The following is a 27560-nucleotide window of genomic DNA, read 5'->3' on the forward strand; positions in this document are numbered from 1 at the left end:
AATGTGGTGCCGCCCTCAAATTTTGTGAGTTTGACAGTTACCAAGCCAGTTGGAAAACCTCGACCACCTTTCCTTGTCAGTTTGGACGCGTCCAACCCCTAAATTTGACCGAACGTCGTGTGATCGGCGGCCATCTTGGGGAATGGCTGGGGAAGTGTTTAAAATTTTTTTTTTATATTTGTGACGGCGATTTTGAAGTGCGATGATGTCGTCAGCGCCCCACATTGTCCACCAGCAGTGAAAAATATTTCGTAATCGTTGCGACTTATCCTGTTAATACCATCGTAATGATTTTTTTCTGTCACTCCCTCAAAGTAATGGAACCGAGTACGATTGATTACATTTTGATTACTTTTCAAAAAAAAAAAAATTTGGAATCAGTGCTCGCAAGTGCCGATTGACCATTTGCCGACGGTGTGGCTTTTTAAAAAACGTTTTAAATTGGACAACAACGCGCCGATAGGTGGCGCAATAACGTCTATCTTCTTAGAGTTGAAATAGGTTCAAGTTTTGTTTTTTTTTCTTTTTTTTATATCAGACGATGGTCTTTTTTTTTTCTTCTGACATATTTCGGCTGTCACTTCAGCCTTCGCGCGTCGGGAAACTTTCAAAATAAGGCTCGAAGGAGCATGCCGCTCGGTGCCCCGAGGTTATTTTTTTTTCAAATGCCCCCCTTCCCCAAGCACCTGGCAAACAACTCTTGATTTTTTTTTTCTTTTTTTTTTTTTTTTTTTTTGGAATCACCCGAGAGGTCAGACAGTAGTCGTTAGACTACTTGATTGTCCAAGGTCGCTTCCGGCGCCCGCTTCCAAGTCAACAATTGCAAGTTTGTGATCAAGACTTTGAAAAGGGGACAAAAGGGGAGGGAGGCGGGGGGAGGGCGGGGGGGGGGGGGGGGTTAATTGGGGATCTCGTCGGAACACCAAAGTTGGTCTGAGGACAAAGCCCATATTTGGACGCTCCGAGCACGGCTTAATTAGGGGAATGTATACAAGGCGCCGTCCGTCATTAGCTTAACGGCGTTCTGGAAGGGAGGACGACTCGCAGGCCGGGCGGCGGGCCAGGGGGGGGGGGGGGGCCGTCGTAAAGATGCTGGCGCTAACAAGCCGGGATAAATAAACCCATCGAGCGCCGGCTTGACATCACGGGGCGATATGGCGCTGCAAAAAAAAGAAAAAAAAAAGCGAGCAAAATGTGTCCTGATTTTTATTCGATTTTTTTTTTTTTTTTCTGCTTTGTGCCGCAGCCGTCGCTGACATCCTGGCCGGCGTGGACGCGAGCTTCTGTTATCGTCCGCCAGGTAGGATCCCGCTTTTTGTCACTTCACAGTGTTCCGAGTTTTTGATGTTTTGTCGCCTCAAATGTCGCGTTTTTGCTGACTTTTTTTTCTTCCCCATTTTCCTTGATGTTCCATGTTTTTTCTCTTTTCGGCTAGTCGAGCTGCTCCGCTTTTTGATAAGTGCAATTGAATGCGTTGCACTGAGCCAGATCAAATCCTCCAAAGAGGAACTTGAATATTCTTCCGATGAGCAAAATAAATGTCTCTGAGTTTGTCTGCCATAGAAGGTCGAGTGAGCTAAATTCATTGTCATTTTACCTTTTTATGGATTTTTATTTTTATTTTTTTCCCCCCGACGTATATGCTAGCAATCCGAGCGGGCCCGCGGAGGACTAGCGCGCAATTCATTTCCCTCCCGCCGAAACGCACGAGCAAAGCGAGCCTTCGTTAGCGCAATTAAGCGGCGGCGAGCTAAGGCGGGTAAACATTGACTGCTGCTATTCAAGCGCAAAGCTATCAAACTCCCACAAGAGGCTCGCTAAACACTCGCTGGGTATTGTGTGTGTGTGTGTGTGTGTGTTGCTAATATCCGCTGAATGTTGAATCCGGGCACTCACCCGGATAATTACGGCGATGCAAAATGGATGACATTAGCAATCATCGTCATCCTCTTAGATGATGGGGGGGGGAGGGGATGGGGGGGGGGGTGCCTGTTTGACAGATGTGTCAGGTATCGTCTTTGTGGAAATGATCCCTCGCAGCGGTTAAAAATAAATACAAACAAAAATAAAGTTTGTCATTTGACAAGCAATTTCGACGTTAATCCAACGCAAGCCCAGTTTTACATTTTGCAGTTTGTGTCCTGAGTCCGAGTTTGTGTTGCTCTTCACCTTGAATGGTTTTATGCTGCGTTCATTTTGCCTTTTGTGGTTCTTGCATGTTTTTTTTGTTTTTTGTTTTTTAATACCGTATTTTCAGCACTAAAAGGCGCCTTCCAATTTCTTCCAAGCTCACAGCGCGCCTTAAAATCCGATGCGCCTTGTAGATGGTCATTACGGTAATATTTCAACCCCCAAAATGCTGACAGCGCAGAGTTCAAACTTCAGGCGTTCGGTTTCGCGGTTGAACACGGAAATAGAGCAGCAATAGAGTTCAACGTTAGAACTTGCTGTGTCGCTGCTTTATTAAAACACGTTTTACCGATATCTGAGCGGCCATCTAGTGGTGGCATTGTGCATTGCGTCTTATAATGCCCAATGTATTAAAAAAAAAAGTCTAATAATAATCATAATACATTTTATTTATAAGCGCCTTTCAAGACACCCAAGGACACTTTACAATAACAAAAAAAACACAAAAATGGATGTATTTCATGTTTCTGTGGATTTCTGTTCACATTGTGCCGTTTATTTGCACTGTTTCGCACTTTTTAATGTTTTGCTGCTTCAAGTTATTCGTCTTTCGCGATTTGATTTTCGGGCATTTTTTGTTAGTTTTCAGTCACCTTTTATGTTTTTTAATTATTATTATTTTTTTAATTTCTCTATTTTATTTTCTTTACACGGTTCCAGCTGGGTTTCATGTTACAAACTGCCGTTATTCTTTTGTCATGAGGTTTCTCATTTTGTGCGCTCCCATTTTTGTGGGTTCACTCTTGAACCGCTGTAGAGGTTTTTTTTTTTTTAGTGAAGCGCTTTCGCTGGTTTGTGGCGCCATTCAACGTCTTTTTCAGGAGCTCAGCTCAATGGGGCGTCTTCGCTAAGTGGCTTCAACTTTTCACACGAGCAGATGTAGCTTGTCTTTCCCTGTCGAAGCGCCCCCCCCCCCTCCTCCCCCGTGTTGGTCAAATTCAAGATGTTTGAAGCGCGCTTGACTACAGCCGTTGCCGCGTGCAACAAATTGGCAGGAAAAACGGCCGAGTTGGTTTCGAGCGCGGTCGAGTGACGGCTGAGCTAACGGCGGGGATAGATGGCGCTAAAGCGGGAGATTAGCGAGACGGAGACGGCGGGAGGGGGCAGCAAAGGCGAGAGATCGCAGAGCCGTGAAAGATACGATACACTGAGGACGACTTGAAAGCCAGCCCAGAATAAACATGAGAGATTTCCAGAGGCGGAGTGGGACACGTTTGAAATAAAAAATACAATCCCCGGAAAAAGCTGCTAGAAAGTGACGTTTTGTCGTTTCCTCCGTTTGCATTTTTTCCCTTTTTTTTTTTGGTCTTTGAACATCTCATCATTTCAAAATGATAGTTTGATAACGATAATAATGCTTTTAGCGAGGTAACATTGCATCACTCAATCGAAGAAGAAAAAAATTGGAGGATTAATTTTTATTTTATTTTATTTTTAGCCAAACAACCGGTTGTGTCGAAAGAGCGAAAATGCAAACTTGGATTAGCCATATTCGATGTCTGCTTCCTCATGGATGTTTCCTCTTTGAAAAGTGAAGCTGGATAGCATGCTAACGTGCTCTCATTTACGACTCTCTCATATCAGATTTAATTTGTTCGTTTCAAGCTCGACAAAGTGATGAAAAGCTAACGTGCTAGTGGAAAAATCCCGATAAAGCGCATGAAAATGCTAACGCGCCAGGCAAAAAGCCCAACAAGTGCATCATCAAATGCTAACATTTCAGAAATTGGTTCCAACAGTCGCGCTGACATCTCGGGTGATGCGATTCCCTCTTTTGAAAGCCAAACAAAGGGACGCAAAAATGCCACCAAATTGTTGCGGAAGCACAACGCGAAATGCTAACATTGTAAACGCGCAAATAAGGCTAAGGACTCGTACGCTCGTAAGTCGATAACGAGGCTAAATAAAATGAGTGAATAAAATGCTAACACGTTGTCGTATGAGATGCACTGTGTCTCGGGGGCGGGGGGCGCGGGGAGGGGGGTCTCGGGGGGATTACCGCGTCCAGGGGAGTGGCGCGTCGCTTCCTCGGCGAGCCGCGGCGCTCTAATGGGATCCCGCAAGGAGCGCTGCCGACTGCTCCATTTTTTTTTAATGACTCGCCCACATCAAAGATGGCCACTGCCCCAAAACTGCCTCTTTTCATCCTCTTCTTCCTCAACAGGAGGAAAAGTCCTTTTGAGTAACGCCTCACTTCATCGCTCACGTCCGCCTGTAAGTTTTGAAAAGTGGATTTTATTTGATTTTATTTTTTAAACTCACTCCAGGTATGCGCACGGCATTTGGGCTGGCGAACGCTTCTAATTAAAGTCGTCAATTGGTCGGTGAATAGTTGCAACATTCCATAGAAAGAGTTGTCGTTTGGAAAAACAAAACAAAACGCTGTTTTATTCTGAAAATATTTTTTTTTGTGGCCTTTTGGCTCGCCGACAGCCCCTCTCTGCCGTTCTAAGCCAATTAGCGCGCCGTTAACGACGCTATTGAGCACGGAAGACGCACGAGGTTCCGATCCGGCGGCATGTCGCGCTCGCCGGTGATGAGTCAGATGCCGGGGGAAAAGGAAAGGTCGCGACGCTTTTGGGCCATCGGCGCTTGATGGATTGAAGTCGTTTTCGTTCGACGCATCGCCGCTTCGGCTTTGAACGCCAGGCGGCCTTCAAGAAAAAAAAAATGAAACCACTCAAAGCTGTTTTCACCTAGCAACCTGAAATTTGGCGGACTCTGGCAAAAAGTCGGCCATTTTGGCGGCCTTTCAAAAGAGACACTTTTCTCAGGAAGACGCCTCCAGGCGAGTTTATTGTCCGTCCGCCAAATTTGAACCACCTAGCCAAATGGGAACGTCGCTAAAATCACTTCAGATCTGGTCTTGGCGTGCGTGTGGGTGACAAAATGTGACCACTCGCAATATAACCACAAGGTCAGAGCTCAACAAAACGATTTTCCGTTTTCATCCTTCATATAATGCATCGTGGCGCTTCATCTTTTCGCGGCGTCGTCGTTGCGGAGCGAGACGGAGAGAGAGCTCCTTCGGAGTAGAACGTCTTTGCTGCGTATCTTTTCTTGACTTGACTGTACCATTAGCGCTTGAGAAAATGGATAAAAACCAGTTGAGAGAGAGAGAGAGTTCCGTAGCGCTCCGGGATAATTGCCACCGCGGGCTGTCTCTCTCTGCGGACCGAAACAAACTGTTAGTCCGTCGATTGATTTTTCTGGGGGGGGGGGGGAACAAAGCCTTCTGTCCAACCTTGCGGCACGAAAGAAGGTTCTCGAGCCAGAGTGGGACATTTTGGATTGCGCAATCGTTCAAATAAAACACACGTGCTCGTTATGGACTATAATGTTGGATTATATGTGATGAAAAATGTTTTTTTTTTTTCATTATGAAAAGTAAACGATTAAACAAGAATATTTATCCAATATATATACATATGACAAATATGACAACTATTAGGAAAAACAAAATGTACGTTTTTTTTTTTTTTTAATCAGGCATAACAGGTATATTAGGTGTCAGGGAATTGATATGACATCAATAAAAAGGGGAAAATATTTTGTGAAAAATATTAAATATTCATTAAATATTATATTAATATTAAATATTAATTATTAATTAAATATCATTTGGAAATGATATTTAAAACGGCTAAAAAAAAGGAAAAAAGAGAGAATCACCATAAAACTAATTACGAGCCCCAAAAGAACGAAAGATATCAGGGTGGGCGGGGGAGGAATAACATTCTGACAATAAAAATAATAATAAATAATAATAATAATAATAAATAATAATAATAATAGTAATAAATAATAATTTTTAAAAAAGAAAAAAATCTCAGTCAAAAAAAAAAAAAACCCACAAATATGATCCGACAAATCTTAAATATTAGGGAGGTGAAAAGTAGGGCCTCTGGATTTGAAGACGCGACTTCATTTCAAGATGTCAACTTTGACCCGTCGTCCTCATTTTGGACGCAATCTGGTCTTTTGCACAGAGGGGGGGTCGTCAATCTCCTGCCAGTCAATTGTGAATCAATGGCCGCTCATTTCCTGGTCATTTCTGGGCTTCGATAGTCTCCACTTGTTGCGACGGGTCACTATGTGGCCGCTGATTACTGCCGTGGCGGGGAACAATTATCGGTTAGAAACAAACAAACAAACCCAACAAAATCGGCAGAAGCATAATTACAGAGAGCCGAAATAAAGCCCCGCAGGGGGGTGCGCTCTTGGAGTCGGTAACCAAATCGATACATTCCATTTCGGGGATCGATGTGCGTTGACGACGCGTCTCTTGAGGCTGACGGAGGCGTGGCGGCGCGCTTCCGCAAAGCGCAACGTTGAAGAGCCTCGCTTCAGCCTGACAAAGTAATTACATTGAGAGTGGTATGGGAGGGGGCGGGGGGCGGGGGGGGGGAGAAATATGGTAGGATTAAAAAAAAAAATTGTACTACACAAGAGTATCGACAAAATAAAAATACTAAATAAAAATAAAATAAATAAAATTCTGAATGGAAATGGGCAATGATACAAAATGCTACACATAAAGAAATAAAACACAAAAATGGGAAATGATTAAAAATGTAAATACTTTTTCGATTTATTGTTTTCATCTATTTTTCGGTTTTGTCCAATATTTTAAGTGTCATAGTTTTTTTTTTTTTTTTAGTTTTTGTCACAATATGTTTTACCACCTTTTGCATGAAGAAAATGATTTTTTTTGCCAATGTTTGTGTGTTTTCCTCACCATTTATTTTGTTCGATCGTTGAGTTGTAATCGTTGTAGATTTTTGTTAAACGCTCATGTTTTGGTCATTTTTTTTTTAAACGCCAAAATAACTATTTCTATTAAATCTCGGTTCGTGGATTCGATTTCACAATTTTCTTTTTTTTGTGTGTGTAGAAAATGCACAAATTTGAATATAAAATAAAAAAATAAAATAAAATAACAATTATTTTAAATTATTATTATAAAAAAATTAATATATATATATATATATATACATATATATATATATATATATATATATAAACAAATTTGTTTATTTTATTTTTTAAAGTTAAAAAATGGTCACAGATGGTTTCCACCAATTTCCCTTCCATTTTTTTTTGAACAGTTGAAAACTCATGTTGAATCTTGATCAGCATTTTTTTAAGCTTTATTGGGAGGAGTGGGTTTTGGGCGGGTATGGGTGGCGGGGGGGTGATTGCTCCCTACCCATTGCTAATAACATTTTTTTTTGTGTTTTGTTTTCCATGCTTGTCATGGAATATTTTTGAATTTGTGAAATATTTGCTGCATGCTTTGCACGAGGCAAATGAAGAAATAATACTTTCTAAAAATCCGGTCGAGATACAAGCGACATCCTCCTGCGAATCGCTTTGATTCACGGGAGGTTGATTGGGCGCAGGCAATCAACGGTGAGCTTTGACAGACGACGTGCAAACGAGCCGTTGACGGCAAAGTGCAAGGTGAGGAGACTATTTTTAGCCCGCCGCTGTTGTTTATCCAGCTGCTAGCGGAAGCGCCAAACCTGCCGCCCGCATTCTCGGGGTTGGCCGGCCGTGACCGGACGAGCCGTCTCGTGGCTTCTCCGACACTCCGAGGTTTTATCTCGACTGCGAGGCGAAGAAAGACGTGCTCAGCCAGCTAACAGCCCAGGAAAGGGGCTGTTAGCTGGCTAGCGGTTAGCGACGTGACCTTGCGTGTCAGGGTCGCGCGTGTGTGTGTGCGCTAACAGACGCTACCCGCCGTGACCAGAGTTGACTTGCTGTCATTTTTCTTTTTCTCATCAGCAAGGTTAATGAAGCTCAACCTCAACGAAGTAACGACGCAGTCACGCGACAAGACGGCTTTATTCAAAGAGCGCATTTCATACGCGGGGTAACTCAATGTGCTTCGCATAATTAAACTAGGTCACGTTAAAAGTATCCACGAACAAAATGATTTCCAGTGAAATAAAAAGTAGCTTCCAAAAATGACTAAAATGTAGCGTGCGGCCTAACAGCTAAATGCTGCGTTACCGTGTTTGCTTGGAACTCTGTGCTCCAAGAACCGACTCAAATCGCAAGAGCTCAGAGCCCGTCACGTTCTGTTAGCGTCAAAAACAGGATTAGAGGATACGGCGATGAGTCTTGAACTAAAACTAGGCCCAATCTGCGAAATAGCGGGACCGTAAATCCACGCTGGAGAGAGATTTACCTGACGAATGAATATGTCGATGTGACACGCCCCTTCTAAGATGGCCGCCTACGACGCGGCTAAGCTAGCGTTTGTGCGTCCCGTCGCATTTGTCTCTCACGTCCGCACGGCTACCGCGTCGACGCGTCAGTTCACTGTCCCCCCCCCACACCCCCCCCCCCCAACGCTTTTTCATCTGAATGCTCCATTGTCACGCCGCGCGTCATAAATCATAAGCGACAACCAAAATGTCAGCGACAAAAAGCAATAGAGTCGCGAGCGGCCATCCGATCCCGACGTCCGATTGAAATGTTCTTAAACGCGGCGGGCCGGATCCCGAATTATGACGGCGTTGACCGACGTCCCATGGCTTAAAAAGAAGGAACGTTTTGATGATGTGAAGAAAAATATGATTTATGACCGGACGCCTCCTGCCGTGAAATACGACGCAGGTTTCCTGGAGGGGATTTCGCAATAAAAGGAAAATAACAAAACAGTTGGATGACAAACACCAAAAGCTCAAGTCCAATTTTGTGGCAACATTTTTTTTTCATGCCACGCCTATTAGATGTCATTTGTGTGTTTTCCTGCAAAAAAACCCCACAAAATTTTAAATGTCGATCATGCTCAAGGTCAAGATGAAGCTCTTGGGATTGACTTTTCCATAAGGACCCCTGTCAAATTTTCCAAAGGACCAAACTCCATCATGTAGCCCCACCTGAACTGACCCCCCCCCCCCCCCCCCGCGCCCCCACCCCTGCCTTTTATTTGCTTGACTTCTGATAAATTTCCTCATTGCAGAGCGACGGGTCGTTCTTCACGGCGCCCGCCGCCGGCGTAAAATGACACTTTTTTTTATTTTTCGGCTTGTCCTTTTATAATGAGAAAGATAACGACTAAAAGGCGGCGAAATTGCCTTGAAAACGGCCTCGGGGGCCCTCACGACTGAAGCCCCTCTGACTGCTAATGCCGTTATAGCCTCTCGGAAGTGAACCACATGCTGCTTCATCGATTGACCGAACATTTGCGGAGGGATCCGATTCATTGATGGAGACCTCAAAATGTTCTTGCAATTTGGCATCGCATTTGTTTGCTCGTCGGTGACTTCCTGGTTCATGGAGACGGCGGAAGGTGTCGTCTTTGTTTTTTATTTAGCTGGATGGAACGTACCATTTTTATTTCAGGCCTTTATGTAGCTCCGGAGAAATTTGTTTTGCCATCGGTGTAAAAGCGAAGCCACCTACCAAAAGTGGGGGAGGGGGGGTGGTGGGAAACACTTTTCTCTATTTGGTTGTTTGCTTGACGTTTACTACCTGGTTCATCGCGAAGACAAATAGTTGGAAGATTCCGGAGCAGGGGTTAGCAACGGCTACTGTCCTTGATTGTGTGAAGGGCTACCAAATTGATACACATCTGAAATAACATTTGGACAACTTACATTGAATAATAATATTAGATTAGATTAGATTAGATTAGAGAGCTACGATAGCTAGCTAGCTAGCTAGCTAAATGGCTAGCGATAGAATGTATAATACTGCCCGTGTTTACATTTTTAAATCAGAATTTCTACCAGCAAATCACAACCCTAGCACTAGCGGGCGACTGGTGTGGTCCTCACGGGCTACCTGTTGCCCACGGGCTCTACGTTGGAGACCCCTGCTTTAGAGGTTTTTGACGGCGGACTGTACCGTTCTTATTTCTGGCTTCAACTCACCCGCCCCTCCACCAATTTATGACTATTACCAACACTGTTAACCACTACTACAGCGGCGTGAAAACGTATTTGCTGTATGTTTGCGATCCAGAGGCCGCTGGTGTTGTTCGTACTCGTGCGAAGGCAAACGGCGTGTTCGTCCGCCGGCCGTCGTTCGCCACGTTGCCTGCGCCAATGCAAAGATTTTGCCGCAGGATTGTTTTTATTTTTTATTTTTTGCTTTCTATATGCGAGTGATAGAGCAGGAGGTGAAAACGACACAGTCTATTTTTAGCTCTCACGCAGATGTGATCAAAACGGCGTGGTCAGTGCGCAGACACACACACACACACACACACACACACACACACACACACACACACACGTATAGAGCAGCTGGTAGTTGACAGGTCTGAAGTGGTTGCGGCTCATTAGGTAAGGTTGCAGATTGGTTGCTATTTTTGGACCCGGCAACACGGTTGCGTTTGAAGCGTCTCCAGCGAGCCGCGCTAACGAGATGCTCGGCGGAAGTGGGGGGGGGGGGGTGCGTTGCCCGACGCGCACTGTCCGTTTGTTCCGCAGGTTGGGAACGTTGCGTCGGAACGTTGACGTCGACAACGGTACGAAACCTGGACTGTTTTCCGACACCGCTGCCCCCGTGACGAGTCCTCGTTGACGACTTCTACTGACGACGAGCTAGCGCGACTCCTACTACTGCGCTACGACTACCAGATTTACTTTCGTAGTTTGTGAAAATTAATCAAACAACTAAAACTGAAGAATAAAAAACGAAAATAGAAAAGTAAAAATGAAAACGTTTTTTTAGAAAAAAAACAAACTCAACCTGCGTCTTAGCTAGCCGCGCTATAATGCGCTAACTTGTCTTTTGTTTTGCTCATATGCTAGCTTCAGGGTTCATTTCAAATGTCGTCATTTCGCTACTTCATTTCTGGCGCTACAGAAGGAAAGTAGGTCAGTCGTTCGACAAATTCTTTACGTATTGGGGGGGGGGGGCAACCGAAATCCAATACTAAAAATGGTCCAGAGACAATATTTTTATGAACAAGTTTGAGTATCAATTATTGACACGGCCGAAATGGGCGACAAATGAACGAAAATTTAAATTAAAATGGTCAAGCTAACAGCTGCTCGCATTAATGGGGGGCGGAGGAGGGGGGGGGGCAAACATTTTTGTTGTGATGACTTTTGCAAGTGGAAATTTTGCTCGCTCTCTTCGAGTGTTGCCGCTCTGATTTCGCAAGCGCTTGAGTCAGCGGGCCGCCGGAGCGAAGTCTGTCCCCCCCCCCCCCCTCCTTCAGTGACTCACTTTGGCGCTCGAGTGCTCTTAACGCCGCACCGCCATTGTTGGACGTGTCACTTTGCCGTCTCGCGGGCTTTTGTTCCTCCTCCGGCTCGGGGCGGGGGATTTTCTGTCAAATCTGTCCAGCGCTTGAATGTCGACGGCGTCAATCACGCCGCTCACTCGTTCACTTCAAGCCTGCCTGCCTGCCCGTCTGTCTTCTTTTTGTTGGCCGCAACAAAATAAATAAAAATGGTGTCCGACGTGTCGGATGCGCTGAACGTAAATCGTCCGCTGATGAAAAATAGTCCGACAAGAGTGATTTGAGCAGCTTCATTTGGACAAAAACTATGCAATGCTGCCCTCTTGTGGCATCTTGGTTTTAAGGAACTATGTTGGAGTGAGTTTAATTTCCACAAAACTAGTGCTTTGCCGCCAGCTTGATGTCAGTTGTTTGAAATGGTGCTTTGACGCAATCTGATGGCATGGCGTCGTCAAGGATCTTTGATTTTCATTTAAATGAAAATCCACCATCTTGTTGCGTCTTGGTTTGAAGGAACAATGTAGGCGTGGTTTGAGGAGTTTGATTTAGACCAAAATAGTGCTTTGCCACCAACTCGGGGCCTCTTGATGTCAAGGGACTACATTGAAGTAAATTGAGGAGCTTTATTAGACAAAGTTTTACGTATGCTTTACTGCCATGTTGTGGAATTTAGTTGTGAGGGAATTTTTAGACAACGAGAGTGATTTGACGCCACCTTGTGGCATCTTGGCATCAAGGCACCATGATGAAGTAAATAGAGGATTTTTATTTTGACAAAAAAATAAAAATATTTTTTTTTTTTGGTGGGAAAGGAGCTTTGATGAAGTGAGTTGCACTTTTTGTATGTATAGGTGTGTCAAATGTATTCATTCATTTTTTTTGGGGGGGGGGGGAGATTCCAAAATATGTACATCTCGCGCACCTGCGCTGGCATGTACCAAATACTTTATTTTTGGGTTGAATGTTATTTTTTTGTAAAGGGAATTCTCTGAACCGTTTGAATTTTGTGGAAATATCACAAAACGATTTCATTTTCAATGTCACGCACCCACCTGGGAGTGCACCAAAATTACATTTTGGGGGGTTATTAATTTACTTTTACAGAGAAAATGGTGAGCTCCCACCTTATTTTGCCAAAATACCAGATAACCAATACGTTTTTTTTTATGCTGTCCACCCCACCAAATTTGTCATTTTTTTTGCGGTTAAAAATGCGTAAATAAAATAATTAAAAAAAAATTTTATGCTGTGTAAAAATACTGTGTAAAATAAACATTTTACACAGGACATTGTTAGCCGTAACCTTACTTTGTGCGCCACGCCATTTTTCCTGTTGCACCCCCCCGGGGTTCACCAATTTCTGTGTGTCTTGTTTATAGATTTGATTGTACACACAACATTGTGAGCTGTAAACATAATTTGTGAACATTCCGGGAAAACCGTGACATTTTTACTGTTCTGTTGCGCACCCCTCGGGGGCCCACCAAATACGAAATTTTTGGGTCGACAGAGTATATCGTGACCCGTAACTTTATTGAGTGAAAACATCAGATGACCAATAATTTTTTGTTGTTGCCAACTCCTGCTGGTGCAGCAAATTTCTGCCATGTGGACCGAAAACTCTCCTTTGCCGCCTCCGCTATTTGCCTTGCTGGATGTGTTTGCATGAAAATTGGCAGACGAGAACAGTTCGGCCAGCCAGCTTTGCGACCGGGCAGCCGTCCTTTCGTTCCATCTTGGCACGTGCGAGTGGCCCCCGCGGCCATGCGTCGGCCTACTTAGCCAACGGACGCCGCCGCGCTCCGGCGCATACCCCCCCACCCCACCACCCCCCCGCGGTATTTCGACTTTGCATTGTTTAGACAAGGAGTCAGGCGGAAAAAGGACCACCGTTGACTTTGTGAACGCGCCTCTGGTCTTCTTGTAGGGTGAGCAGATGCTTCTCAGGGTGCATGACAGCTGCGCTTCGGCAAGTGAGCCGCACGTCGCGCTCCTGCGGGAATTCCGAAGATTTGCTCCTTTGCCGTCCTTGGCGCCGCTTGGCTACCTCGAGGTTGAGGCGTTGCGATCGGTGTGTTAGCAGCGCGATCCCGCTGCGATACTTGCTAAATATATATTTTTTGCAAATAAGCCAAAATGAAAATGGGACTTTTTAATGGTTTTATTCAAGACGGAGGAAGATATCGGCGTTTGATTGGCAAAATTCTCGCCGACAGATATGGATTAAGATTATTTTTTTGGAGTTCGGTGCATTTCTGAAATTTGGCTGTCAATCATTTTGAAAGCAGATTAATCCGATTAATCAGATTAATCAGCCGAGTTATAATTAAGTAAATCAATTATTCCGTAATTTTTTCAGGATTTAACTTCAACTCTTTTATATCACTTCTCTGAATTGTTCGGTTATTTTTTGTTATTTTTCTTTCAATTAATATTTGCCTTTGCGTTCATATTTTAATTGAGCCATTTTACATTTCTGTTCACTTGCTCGTATTTTTTTTTTTTTTTTGGTGGTGTTTTTTTTTTCACATGCGGCATAACAGAGAGCAATTAAAATGATAATTAAAAAAAAAAATTCTGACGTCAGCAAGGATGTTCACAAAACTCAAGACACCTTGCAAAAGCAAATTCCCGCTAATGCTGCGGCCATTTTAACTCCTTTTGCCGCTCGATAGCCGCAGGTGTCAGCCAGTCGACGACTCGCAGAAAACGGACGACTCCACTCGGCAGATCAGATCAGATCCTCATCGGTCTAATTGCCGACAATAAAAGCGGCGGCTTTTTCGATGGGGGGGGGGGCCGCAGGGAACGACCCCATTGCGCCTGCTGCTCGTGATACGCGTGCTTCGTAGCAATCCCGCTTCACTTTTTTAAAAATTAAATATATCTATCTATGAACTCCTCCAGGGAAATTAAAAGCAAAGGGAACATACGACTCCGTCTCGCCTCTTTGCGAGGACCGGAATCGGCGAAAGATGTTGCCACGGCAACCGTGCTCGATAGCATCGCGGGGACCGCCAATGAGCGTGGCGCAACGAATAGCTTTGGATGTTGACATTCAAACCGCGTCATCTGCCGCGCGATCCAATCGGCCGCTTACTCAATCCAACAAGTCGGACGACCGGCAGGTGGCTGAGATGAAATGAGCCCGAGCGAATTGTGTCAAGAGTGCAAAAAAAATTAAAATCGGAGCTGGCGAGCAGATTTCCGACAAAGGAATCGGCATCGGACGTGTTTTTGGTCAAGCAATCTTAAGATGAAAGATTTTGACTTGAAAATTTGCGCCGATGTGAATTCTTGGATAAATGTGACTTTTTAAAAATGATCAATTGCCTTCTCGTGTTCTCGCCTGCACATTGAGTACACAATCGCACGTTCTAAAACTAACCAAAATGCGTTCAAATTTTGGGGGTTTATTTACTTCACCCCAAAACTTGGGTCAAATGTATCAATCTTAGCACAACCCCCAAAATTTGGTTGTTTCGTCGTGTATTTGTTCAATGAAGAACCCAAAAGGTTATTGCATACGGCAAAAGGGAGAGGATCACCCCCCCCCCCCCCCAACGCCCCCACTTTGGAATTCATCCATTTATTTATTGATTCATTCGTGGCCAATAACTCCAAAAGTTTTGGACGCGATCCGGGTTATTTTTGAGAGTGCATCTCAGCCGTCACGTACCGCAACAGTTTTGGGTCCTTCAAAATCACGCGTATTCTTCAAAATGAGCAATGGACACAGGAAGTGCCGCTGATGCGTATTTTGGCACACCTGCCGGCACCTAATTGGTCCCACTCAAGTTTTGCTGTTTTTTTTTACTTTTTTGAAGACAGTGTCCGAAATTATTATTTATTTGTAATTATATATTTATAATTTATTATTAGGCGGCCCGGTAGTCCAGTGGTTAGCACGTGGGCTTCACAGTGCAGAGGTACCGGGTTCGATTCCAGCTCCGGCCTCCCTGTGTGGAGTTTGCATGTTCTCCCCGGGCCTGCGTGGGTTTTCTCCGGGTGCTCTGGTTTCCTCCCACATTCCCAAAACATGCGTGGCAGGCTGATTGGACGCTCTAAATTGTCCCTAGGTGTGAGTGTGAGTGCGAATGGTTGTTTGTCTCTGTGTGCCCTGCGATTGGCCAGCAAGCGGTTCAGGGTGTCCCCCGCCTACTGCCCGAAGATAGCTGGGATAGGGGCCAGCACCCCCCGCGACCCTAGTGAGGATCAAGCGGTTAGGAAGATGAATGAATGAATGAATGAATAATTTATTATTATTATTATTTAAATTATTTTTATTGAAAGTGTAAGTCAGCCTCATTTGGATTTTTTGTTATTTTTTGGGTGTACTCTACCTGTTGCCTTGGGCGTCATGTTCACCATCACTCCGCAGCAAGATGAAACGTTTCACAGGAACAACTCGGCCCTTCATTCACGTGTGTGTGTGCGCTTACGTATGTTTGTGCGTGAGAAACTCTGCGCGTGTGTGTGTGTGTGAAGGGAAACGGGCAAAACAAACTGTTTCTTTCAGATAAAAAAAATGTTGCATTGCGGCGCGTCAACTTGCAAGTCTGTCACTTTTTTTGTTGGAGTGACCATTGCCAAATGGTCAAAGTAAACATCAAATTAAGTGAATTAACCTTGCAAAACGGGCATATTTCAATCAAAGAAACTGTAGCATAGCCCACTTTGAGGTCCTAGTACCACTTTAACACCCCCCTCGGACCCCCCCCCCCCGCCCCCCCCCCCCACCGCCACCACCACGCAAGCGTCTTTGATCTTCTTTTCTATATTCTGCTTGATTTGACAGCAAAGTATTCGGACTTTGCGTTTCCTCCTATTGGGAGATAAAAAAATGGGTCTCGTTGAGCTAATGAGCGTTCGGGATGGCTATCGAGACTCTTGAGAAGGGATCGAACGCGGCCCCACTTGAAAGCCCTCGGCCTTCTGTTCCGGAGGAGGCGAGCGCTACTTTGATGTCGTCCGATGGGAGATGACGACACGACGCGCAAACAAAAGACGGAAATCGTCTTGCTTCCCTCGCCGGTGAAGGTTGAGCGCGGCTCGCCGACGGGAGGAAGCTTCGGTCGGCGAGTAGGCCTCGCTCAACGAATCCGATCGAAAATAATAGATCGAAAATAATAATAATAAAAATTATAAAAGTCTAATATACATTTTATTAGTTAAAAAAAAATTCATACATGTTCTTTTTTTTAGTTACAGTGTGATTAATTGATTTTTATTTCAATATTTCCAAACCAAAATTTTGTGGTACAGTATATTTCCATGTTTATTGAATATATGTATATTTTTTTTAATCAAACCAATTTTCACATGTTTTCAATTGTCCCACACTGAAATATGAAAATGTTTTCGTTTTCTTTTTGCGCGTTTATCTACTCTATTTAGAGCTCAGATTTATTTGAAATTTTATTTTCCGTCGTTGCAAATCTTCATCCCCTCACACGTGTTAAGCCGAGTCGTCTTGAGCGACGTCCATTTTCTTCATGTGACCATTTTGTTTTGGAACAACAACAAAAAATTCAATTAAAAAAAAAAAATGAGCGTTCATATTCTGATCTGGTACGGATGAAATTTGGATTCTCCTCCTTCCTTCTTCCGCCGGCCTTGTTTAAAGATTAAAGCCGAGTTCATTCCTCGGCTCCTCGTCATCATCCCCCCTTCGTTCTCATTTCCATGCAAAGGTCAACCTCAAAAAGGAATTCAAAGCCCGCCGGTGGTGCGCGGCGTAATTAAAACCGATAAATTAAGGCTGTGACCCCGCCCGGCTCCTCCGCATCGCCTTTGCGCTCCTTCTCGCTCGTTTGATCGCCGCCGCGATCGGCGTCCTACGGAGAGAGATGTCTCCGCCCCCCCTGCGAGGGCCCCGCTACCTACCACTTGCTTACACCCCACCCCCCACGACTCCCCCTCACCCCCACCCCACCCCAGCTTTTTGGTGGCATTTTTTTGTTCATCAATTTTTTTTTTGTGGCCAAATCTTGACCTGAGTCAAAAATTCAATCCAGATCTTTCCGGACAACGCAACCTCTCGGGAGAGGGAACAATATTTGCAGACTTGACGTTGCGAAACGTTGATTTTGTTTGTTTTGTCAGCGTGAACACAAACGGACGCACGGTATGATGACCCGTTTGATCCGCTCACGTCGGCTGGTGACAACAGCGGGAAGCCGTTTGAGTCGTAGCCCGTTTGTGCGAGTTGCGCGCCGTCCTCTCCTTCAAAAAGCCGCCACGCTGCACCTCCAAATCCAATTTCGTGCTGCTTTCTTGCCTCTTTTTCTTTTTTTTTTTCTGCTTTCAAGCCTCCCCGGAGTGTTCCTCGCGCTCGCTTACAGCTTGTGTCTGCTTTGCTTCCAGCAGAGCGGTTGGAAGGAAGTGGGAACGCGGCGGAGTTCTTATATGGGATCTCCTGGGATTGGCTACCTGATCAATTGAAGAGATTCTCGGTCTCGGTAATAAAGAGAAAACAAAAAGTAGTTGGTGAAAGGAAAAAGAAAAAATCCCACACAAGTTGTGTCAATGTGATTTGATGTTTCAAAAGCACTAATCACAAGTTTGCCCGGAAATCACGGCATGATGCTGATCGGACGTTCAGTAAATGTATTGTCGCGCGCATTTTGTCTTTTGGATTTGCTTGAAAGAGGCTCGTAGGGGACGATGGGGCCGTTCTGTTTGTGTTGCTGGAAAAAAACAAAAAATGGTGATGTGGACCAAACACAACGATGGGGACGTTGTATCGGTCTGTCGTGGTGAAGGAGGAGCTGGGCCAAAGGGCGAAGCTCTCAATTTACCGGTCGATCTACGTCCCAACCCTCACCTATGGTCACGAGCTACGGGTCGTGACCGAAAGAACGAGATCCCGGATACAAGCGGCCGAAATGAGTTTTCTCCGCAGGGTGTCCGGGCTCTCCCTTAGAGATAAGGTGAGAAGCTCGGTCATCCGGGAGGGGCTCCGAGTCGAGCCGCTTCTCCTCCACATCGAGAGGAGCCAGATGAGGTGGCTTGGGCATCTGATTCGGATGCCTCCTGAGCGCCTCCCCGGTGAGGTGTTCCGGGCATGTCCCACCGGGAGGAGACCCCGAGGAAGACCCAGGACACGCTGGAGAGACTATGTCACCCAGCTTGCCTGGGAACGCCTCGGGATCCCCCGGGGAGAGCTGGAAGAAGTAGCTAGGGAGAGGGAAGTCTGGGCTTCCCTACCTAAAGCTGTTGCCCCCGCGACCCGGCCCCGGATAAGCGGTAGATGATGGATGGATGGATGGACCAAACACAAACAAGCACTTTGAAACTGTCTTTTGTCACATCTCGGCTGGATTACCGTCATGCTCTCAGTCAGCCAATCCTCCATCAAGGCTCTCCAGTTGGTCCATAACGCCGCCGCTCGCCTCTTGACTGGTGCTCGTAAGAGGGAGCACATCACCCCCGACTCTGTCCTCCCTTCACTGGCTCCACCTTACCTCTCGGACGTGATTTAAAATTTTTTTTTTTAGTTTGACTGTTTTTGTACTTTCGACTGTCTTCGTTATAAATCGATTGTTTTATTGTTTCGCGCTATACGAATTGTTTTTGCTCCATGGATAGCACTTTGAATACAGCGCTGGTTGTTTTCAAGTGCTCTCGAAATACACTTGAGCTGAGGAAACCCAAGTATATTAATTCCCTCCCTCGATCTGAATCTCTCCATCTATCGACTTTCATCTTTACCTTCGTATCATGCGGCCGTCTAGCGAATGAAGTGACGAGCACGTCTCAACAAAGGCCAAACACGTTTTTCTTTTGTCGGCGGACCAGGGTCAGCCACTTTGGGGAACTTGTCATTTGCTTGAGCGAGAGGGAGACAGCCAAAAACCCTGACAACTTTTAATTAAAGCACTGCCGTGACAGACGGTAATTAAACACAAAGAGAGAGGCTCATTTCCAGAAGAAATAAGATTGCTGTCAAAATAAAAGCGCTGATAATAAAAGACCGGCGGAGGGGGGGAGCGACGCAAAAGGTGTCAGGTTGCGATTTGGCGACAAGCCGTCTCATAAGTTGGATTCAATCGATGCCAGAGGGATGCCAAGGCGAGCATCCGCGATAAAAAACAAAAAACAAAAAACAAACGTGGAACAGGACAGTCGGCATCATTAGGACAGAACGGATCTGATGTCAAAAGGAAACTAATGAGCGTCATGTCGAGCCAGTCAGTCAACAAGGGAGCGCTTAATGGACTCATCGTTCACGGCGGCCAGGCGGAATAAATGTCATTGTTGGCATATCGGGGAGGGCGAGGGGGGGGGGGGCGAAAATAACAACTCCAGACGTCACTCGCACACCCATCGCCGCCGCCCCCCCCCCCCCCCCCCCCCCGCACGCTTGACAGTCGATTGTTCCATTCTGTCATCGCGACATGCGACTGATCCACTGATGACGAGGTGCAACCAGGGTTGCGCTCAAATGTTTGATTTGATTCTTGGCAAGCCTGTCGCATTTGTAGATGAGGGACCCCCCCCCCACCCCTCCCAACCCCTCCCTGGAAAAAAAATGAAGCTGATCTCTACACTGAATCATCTGTTGTGTCTGATGCCTCCTCCAAATCGATTCGCTAGCTGTTGAATCGTCTGAGTCCGCCAGGGTCCTTGTTGTCTATCGCCTACTCGATTCAGTGAACCCAGTCATCGGAACCTGCCAGGTTTCGATTCCGAGTCTTCACCGTTTCCGTTGTATCCGTGGCCTCGAGTCGCTCTCCCGATTGAGCCGAACCGCCCGAGCTTCCTCGCGAGTCTGCTAACTCAAGTCCGTCACCCAGCTGGTTGTGTTTACGGTGCGATTGCTGATTTGAGTGTCTCCAGTCAGTTCAATTTGAATCAATCGCTCGCTTCAAAAGGAATAATCCAAAATCTGAAGTGAGTCGGACATACTCGAGCCAGTCACACGATTCAGCTTTACTGTGACTCTGAGGATGTGGTGACTGGAGTTGCGAGGGTCCATTGATTCATTTGAACTGGCGAACTGATTTAAAGATTTACCGGAAAGGCTACAGATTGACATGATCGTTCCCTGACTCCAGCGAGGGGAGTCTGCCATATTTCTAATCATTCAGCCCAACTGAGTCATTTACTAAGTTAAGTCCGAGGTGAGCCCAGGAACTCAAGTCACCTGACCGATTTCACTGAATCATGAGTCGGATTATTTGATTCACTGACTTGATTAGCAGACCGATTGCCGCGTCGGGGAACTGACTCCGATATGCTAACTCACTGCAGACACTGCTGATTTGGCTCCTCAGGCGAACCCTTCGTTCAATTAAAAAATATGAAAATTGAATTCTGCCAGCGAGTCACAAAAGCAAATCGTCTGAGCCAGCTTTGTTTTCACTTTCACTCGAGTCTGATATTTGGAGTGCAACCGTTGATTTGAGTCACTCTCCCAAATCAAGGGACTTTGGGTTTTCCAAGGAGAATGAACATTTGAATCCTGAACTTGGGTCCGACCAGTTCAAGTGGACATTCGGTCCTTATTTTACGGCAAAGTCCCAGTTTTGGGGAGGCCGTCGTCCTGGACCACCTGTGTCGGAGGATTGCGGGGGGTGGGGGTTGGATAGAAACATCCACAGAAGGTATCAATAAATATGAGAGAAGATCGAGTGTCTGTCATTCTGTTTCTGGAGTGTTTGTAAGAGCTCCGCCTTCATCTCGTCCTGCCGTCGTTCAACTTGGCTGCGGGAGGCAATCTAAACGAGTAAAAGAGTCTCATCATATTTTTACGGCGGATTAGCAGCTAATCTGCGGCTAATCCCCGCGAGGAAGGTAAACAGCTGAATGTCAACAAGCGTCCTGTTAAAACATGCAAATTACAAGGAGCTTCCTCTGTTTGCCATTTAGCCTCTCCTCCCCGTTTGAGAATATGGGGGGCGGGGGGGGGGGGGGGGGGGGGTTGAGGTTTGAGTTTTACCTCAAGGGTTCTTGGCTCACCAGGATACCCCCCACCACCCCCACACACTCCCTCCCCCCCACTCCACTTGTCGCTTGAGACGGTTCCAGAACTCAAAAGACTTCTCAGGTCTCTCGAAGGCTCTCTGGCAACCTCGGATCAAAATCCACCACGGACAAACGGTTTACAGCACCCTTCAGGTTTTTTTATTGTCTGGTTGAAATTGATCTGTTTTGTGAGTGGCGGGCACAAGCGGAGGAATGTGTGGTGTGCGGTACCGCCAAGCGCCGGCTCTTTTGCATAAAATGTCCGATTTGAATGTCATGTTTTCTGTGTTGCTGTAGACTGGCTGCCGATTCTCTGGGTTGGTCGGAACACGGCCCGCTCCGGGGCCATGAGTAGCAGCTGGTGGGAGCGTCTTCAGAACCTTTGCATGTGGAACACCTAAAATGGGAACGATGCTGGAAGCTTAAATCGTTGCAGAGACCAGCCCGTCCTTTTCTCGCGCCTCATCTCGGCCCTTTTGAGATCCTCCAACCTCCGTCTTTTTTTTTTCTTCCATCCCAACAATGGCTCTCCTTTATCTCCTGCTCCTCCCCGCGTTACTGTTCCTGCGACTGCCTACGGTGGTCAGCGGAGACTGCTGGCTCATCGAGGGGGACAAAGGCTACGTTTGGCTAGCGATCTGCAGTCAGAACCAGCCCCCGTACGAAACCATTCCCCAGCACATCAACAGTACGGTCAGTGGCGCTTTCTACTTTTACGACCGCTTCCAATCTGATTTTCTTTGAGTTTGTTACTATTCTTTGGGTAAGAGTTCTGTCGGAACGCCGCCAAGTAGTAATAGAATTTAATGATGGGTCACTGCAAAATCTCCTTCTTTTGTTGAAATGGGGACCTATGTGTGTACTCGGCCGAGGTCTTGCCTGATCGAGGTTCGAGGCTACTCGCTACTGGGATCTTTTTCTTGACTGACGAACAAATTCGGGACTACCCGTGCGCTTGGCCCAAATCACCTGGAAGAGGCTCCAACGCAAGCATGATTTGACCAAATTAAATATTGACTCACTCGAGCTTGTAAAAACTCTGAACGTTAGATCCCGTTCAGTGTATCAAGTCGAATTTGTGGTCCGGGCTGGGTTCAAGGGATTAAGTCTTAAGTTAAACCCTTGAAAGATACTCAAGCCCCATAAAGAGGTTCATGGACCCCCCTGATTTCAAAGTCACTGTAGGTCATTGGTTCCTGAAAATGTTCTCAAACATATTTGGCTCACAAATGATTTGATGGGATGTGCCGTCCAGGTTCACGACCTGAGACTGAACGAGAACAAGCTGAAGGCTGTGCTCCTCACCTCCATGTACCGCTTCACCAACCTGACCGACCTCAACCTCACCAAAAACGAGATCAGCTACATCGAGGACGGGGCCTTTGCCGGACAGGCGAACCTTCAGGTGTTGTCCTTAGTGCTCGTCTCTCTTGTGCGGTTGTCGTAAAGAGTGTGTGAGACTTGGGTCTCGTGTTTCTCTCAGGTTCTGCAGCTGGGTTACAACAAGCTGACCAACCTGACGGAGGGCATGCTGCGAGGTCTGGGTCGGATGCAGTGCCTCTTCCTTCAGCACAACCTCATTGAGGTCATCGCCACCAATGCCTTCTGGGAGAGCCCCAGCCTCAGTAGCCTGGATCTGTCATCCAACAAGCTGGCCCGCCTGGACCCGTCCACCTTCACCGTCCTCAACCGGCTGCAGGTGTGCGAGCTGGCCGGGAATCCTTTCCACTGCGGCTGCGAGCTCTACAGCTTCCTTACCTGGCTGGAAGCCTTCAACAATGTCACGCACACTTACGACCGCCTGCAGTGCGAGACCCCCCGCGAGCTCAACGGTTACCCACTCCTGGGCCCCTCGCCCGGACACGGGAGGAATGCCAGGGTCCTCCTTTCCACCAGGTGTCAAGACGGCGTGATCATTCCGGGAATCTCATCGACCGGGTCGGAACTGGACGGCTCCGGCATGGGTTTGGACAACCCGGACCCTGGCCCGTATCACCGGCCCAGCTTTTCGTCCACGCCCGATCCGACCTACAACCATCAGATTTCCATGAAGCTCCAGACCGTGTCGCTCTTCGGCGCCTCCGTGGCGGTGCAAATCCCACGGCCCTACAGCAAGATGTACGTCCTGTCGCAGTACAACCGCACCTTCGTGGCGGACATCATGCCCCTGAAGAACAAAAGGGAGGTGGTGACGCTGGATAAACTGCGACCGCACACCAACTACACCTACTGCGTCGCCTCGGTTGGAAAATCCCAGCGCTACAACCACACTTGCTTGTCCTTCACCACGCGGGCTGTGGGACCGGCGGACCCCCGCAGCAACCCATCCACCACCACGCACTATATCATGACCATACTGGGCTGTCTCTTCGGTATGGTCATCGTACTGGGCTGTGTCTACTATTGCCTCCGACGGCGACGCATCCAGGAGGAGAAGGAGAAAGCTTTGAGCGTGACCAAAACCATTCTGGAGATGAGGTATGGGAGCTCTCTGTTCGAAGCTTAGGGTCCGAGCCCGAAAGTGGCTCGCGGTTTGGTTATCGGCACCATCGTCACTTTTCGTCGTTTAAATTGGCCGCGTACGTTTGTGTAAGACGAGTTACTGAGTGAAGACATTTCACGATCAGTTTTCCAAATTCCAAATCCAAACCATCATTAATGTAGGCGAGAAGGCCTGAAGACCCAAAATCGGGTGCTCCAAAAACGTTTGAGTTGACATTGTCATGAAGGTCATTCACTTTCACTTGATTGGTGTACCGGCAATCCATCATCTTGAAATGGGACATTGTCTCCCCTTCCCTCAGGTACGGCCCAGAAGCGGCAGCGGCAGTGGCCAACGACCCAGCCGCCATGCAGCGCCTCCAGGACCAGGCCCACCACCAGCATCACCACGGAGGGGCGGCGGGCAGCAAGCTGCCCCCGTCGGCCTCCTCCAGCACCGGCATGCTCCACGGCTCGGCCAACACCACTTCCTCCCGCCTCTCCAGTTTACCGCAGGTGGAGAAGATGGCCAGCGCCTTTTCCGAGGCCATGGGCACCAAGGGGAGCTACATGGACGTGAGGACTGCCGGAGGGACCGGGGAGGCCCGAGACGGGGAGACGGTAGCGCTGGGCGCGGGCGGGGAGCTGGTTTTGGATATGCGAGGCGCTGGAGCCGAACACGGCGCGGACGTTGCGGAGGATTCGGATGATGACGGCCGTGGCTCGGCCTCCGAGATCTCCACCATCGCCAAGGAGGTGGACAAGGTCAACCAGATCATCAACAACTGCATTGACGCCCTCAAACTGGATGCCTCCGTTAACGCCGCGGAGAACGCAAATGCCCCACAGCAACCTCCGGTTTGCATGGCGCCCCACGCGCGCAATCTCCTGCCCATCGCTTCAGGAGATCAAGTCCTGGCCTCTTCCCCGAAGGTGCACCCCAAGTCCCATCCTCAAGCTCAAGCCACTCCACACCCTCAAGCTCATCCTCCGCTACAGCAGAAGCCTCTTCCTCCCTCCATGGCCCCAGTGCCCCTGGTGGTGCCCCTGTCGGAACGACCGGGTATAAGCGGCGGGGGGTTTCTCTCCCCTCCCTACCGCGACCCGCCCCCGGCCAATGCGGTGCGACCCCTTCAGAGGCAGTTGAGCGCCGACACCGCCGTCTCCAAGAACCGTTGCGGAGTCCCCGCCGCCAGCGGAGCGGTCAAGGGCGGCCGGTTGTTCGGCGTGGATGTTCCCGAGAAGCGCGGCGAGCCTCCAAAATACCCGTCGGAAAAAAGCAGCCCGGTGCATGGCGGGGTAGGGGGCTGCAACGGAATGGGGAGCGTCAACGGGGGCGGCGGTGTGAACATGAATGGCGGTGGCGTGGCATGTAGTAATGGTAGTGGAAGTCGAGGTGGGGCATCTGGTCTTGGTCCTGGTCTGCAGCAGCAGCAGCAGCAGCAGCACCACCACCACCACCTGGAGGTTCAGCCGGATTACCACAGCTCGGAACACCGCCATTCCTTCCCCGCGCTGTACTACGAGGGTGGCAGCGAGTCGCCTTCGCCGGCCCAGAAGGCTACCTTCCTCAAACCGCGAGGGCGCTCCAAGAGGGGGGATGCTACGGCCGCCTACTCGCAGCTGTCACCCGCCCGCCACCACCACCACCACCACTACAACTCGGGCTACTCCTCCAGTCCCGAGTATTCGTCGGAGAGCACACTGCGGATCTGGGAGCGATTTCGCCCGTATAAGAAGAACCCCCGCGAGGAGGCGTCCTACATCGCGGCGGGCCACGCCCTGCGCAAGAAGGTGCAGTTCGCCAAGGACGAGGACCTTCATGACATTTTAGACTACTGGAAGGGCGTTTCCGCGCAGCAGAAGCTGTAAGCAGACTCGAACGGTATCAAAGGAAGGTCCCGACGGCCGACTCGTGTGGGTGATCATGTAGCAGGACGCGTTTCCTCTCAGTCCCCCCTTTGGAGGGAAGGTTCGGAGTGTACATTTTCCCTCGAGAATGTTTTGATGTGAATTCCACTGCCTCCCGCTTGGCACTTTGGTCCTCGCAGGTGCCCAACGCTGATGAGCTAAGTCAGGGGTCCGTTTCGGGGCCGCTAGGACTGTGAAAACCATCTAAAATGTCGACACACCTTATCATATGCCAATGATCCCCCGCATATTCGGCCTTGGACTTTTTTCAGCTTTTGGGGCGGGGACGGGACCTGTTCTCCGTTACGCCCCAAAGCACCCGCCGAGCCGCAATTTTTAGCCCAAAAGAAAAGGCCAACCTGAGACAACGTTATTCAACCCACATTATTGGAGCACCTCGAGTCCTGCAGCGGATCTGGTTCTCGTGTTTGACACCTTGCGGCTCAACAAATGTGTTTAAGAAAATGCTTCATTTCTTTCTTTCGAACCAACTACCTCATTACCAGGCGGGACGGCTATCGCTAGGACAGCGGCCGCCCTCCGCTCGGCTTAAGGCGGCGTTCTCGTTCTCGCTTCCCCCTCTTAATTCCATCAAACCGCCCAAGAATCGTTCCGCTGCGCCGCCAAAACCCGCTCCTCCTACACGGGCGCCATTTAACCAGATAATGAGCGAGTGGGATGAGGAATTAGCCGTGTTTGTTCGGAGAAGACTCGCTCGCTCTTGTGCGGCGGCAAAGGCGGCAAAAGAACAGCAGGCGAGCTTTATCGGGCTAATTGTTCTCGCTAAGCAATTAGGGCGCGTATCGATCTGCGAAACCGACCCGACTGCATGTGTTGGTCATGTCGGCACCACGGACGTTTGCGTGTTTGCGTGTGTGTGTGTGAGCTGCTCTGCATACTGCCGGCAAGCCGTCATCAAAATGATTCATTCGTGAGGTCAAGCCCCGCCCACCAAAATGGATTTTCCCAATCATATGGCCGACTCCCAATTCAGGGTCAACGAGGAGTTCTTGGGGCTTTTTCTTCGATCCTGCTTTGATAGAATTTTTTTTGTGGCTTCTTTATGTCAGGTTTTTGTTCATTAATTTGGAAAACCCTCTGAAAGATCGTCAACCATTGCGCCCACATTAGGTGGCGCAGGCCTCAAAAACCCCCAAAATCTGTCTTGAGTCAACCTTTTTCTAATTGGGACTCCTTCTTGGGTATTCGCCAAAATAAAAGCCCTCCAAGTGGGCCGTGCGCTCTTCAGATTTCGTCATTCGTCCTTTGACGATTGGTATCTTTGCCCAAGTTAGCTCTACTTACGGTTAAATCAGAATTTATTTATTTTTATTTATTTTTTAATCCTCAAAATTGTTACAGCACGCTTGACCTGCACGTTGGGCAAAATCTTAATTCTCGAAGACACAAATCTGAGCTTTGCTTCAATCCTGCCACTTTGGGCAAATTTCCTACCGAGTAGGAGTTGGATCAAGCTTTGGCGTTTGCCCCAAAATGGCCGACTCCAGGTTCAGTTTTGGAGATTTGAGACTTTTTCGAGCCTTCTGTCATAATAGTAGCGGCCACCAAATTTTGGGTCGATTGGTGAAACTCAAAATTCACAAACAACGCAAAAACCTGCTGCGGACCAAAGTGCTCCCAGGGATGCTTTGATTGTCATTTTGGCTTTCGGGGGGATGGTCACGTTTATTTATTTATTCAAAATAAAATCTTATTCGATAAATGTGTGAAGCACGAGCTGCTGATGATAGGTTGCGTTCAGAAAGTAACACAAGCGGAGCGCGCTCCGCCTCCCGCACTA

The 27560-nt window shown here is 47.7% G+C and overlaps 2 protein-coding genes across 3 annotated transcripts in view; both read left to right on the forward strand.

Annotated features, from left to right (window-relative positions):
* LOC127613565 (ras-related C3 botulinum toxin substrate 2) overlaps window positions 1-27560 on the forward strand; it is a 185320-nt gene that overhangs the window by 8620 nt on the left and 149140 nt on the right. The window lies entirely within an intron of this gene.
* Window positions 1224-27456, forward strand: elfn2a (extracellular leucine-rich repeat and fibronectin type III domain containing 2a). 2 transcript variants are annotated; one of them, XM_052084612.1, is made up of 6 exons: window positions 1224-1300; window positions 21665-21728; window positions 21804-22060; window positions 22623-22772; window positions 22851-23845; window positions 24172-27456. In XM_052084612.1, exons 3-6 carry the CDS (start codon window positions 21890-21892, stop codon window positions 25718-25720), a joined length of 2865 nt encoding a protein of 954 aa, XP_051940572.1. In that variant the 5' UTR covers window positions 1224-1300; window positions 21665-21728; window positions 21804-21889; the 3' UTR covers window positions 25721-27456. The 2 variants fall into 2 exon arrangements, with proteins under 2 accessions (XP_051940572.1, XP_051940571.1); XM_052084611.1 differs by having other exon boundaries at window positions 21665-22060.

This window comes from Hippocampus zosterae, chromosome 13 (assembly GCF_025434085.1).
Source record: "Hippocampus zosterae strain Florida chromosome 13, ASM2543408v3, whole genome shotgun sequence".
NCBI lineage: Eukaryota > Metazoa > Chordata > Actinopteri > Syngnathiformes > Syngnathidae > Hippocampus > Hippocampus zosterae.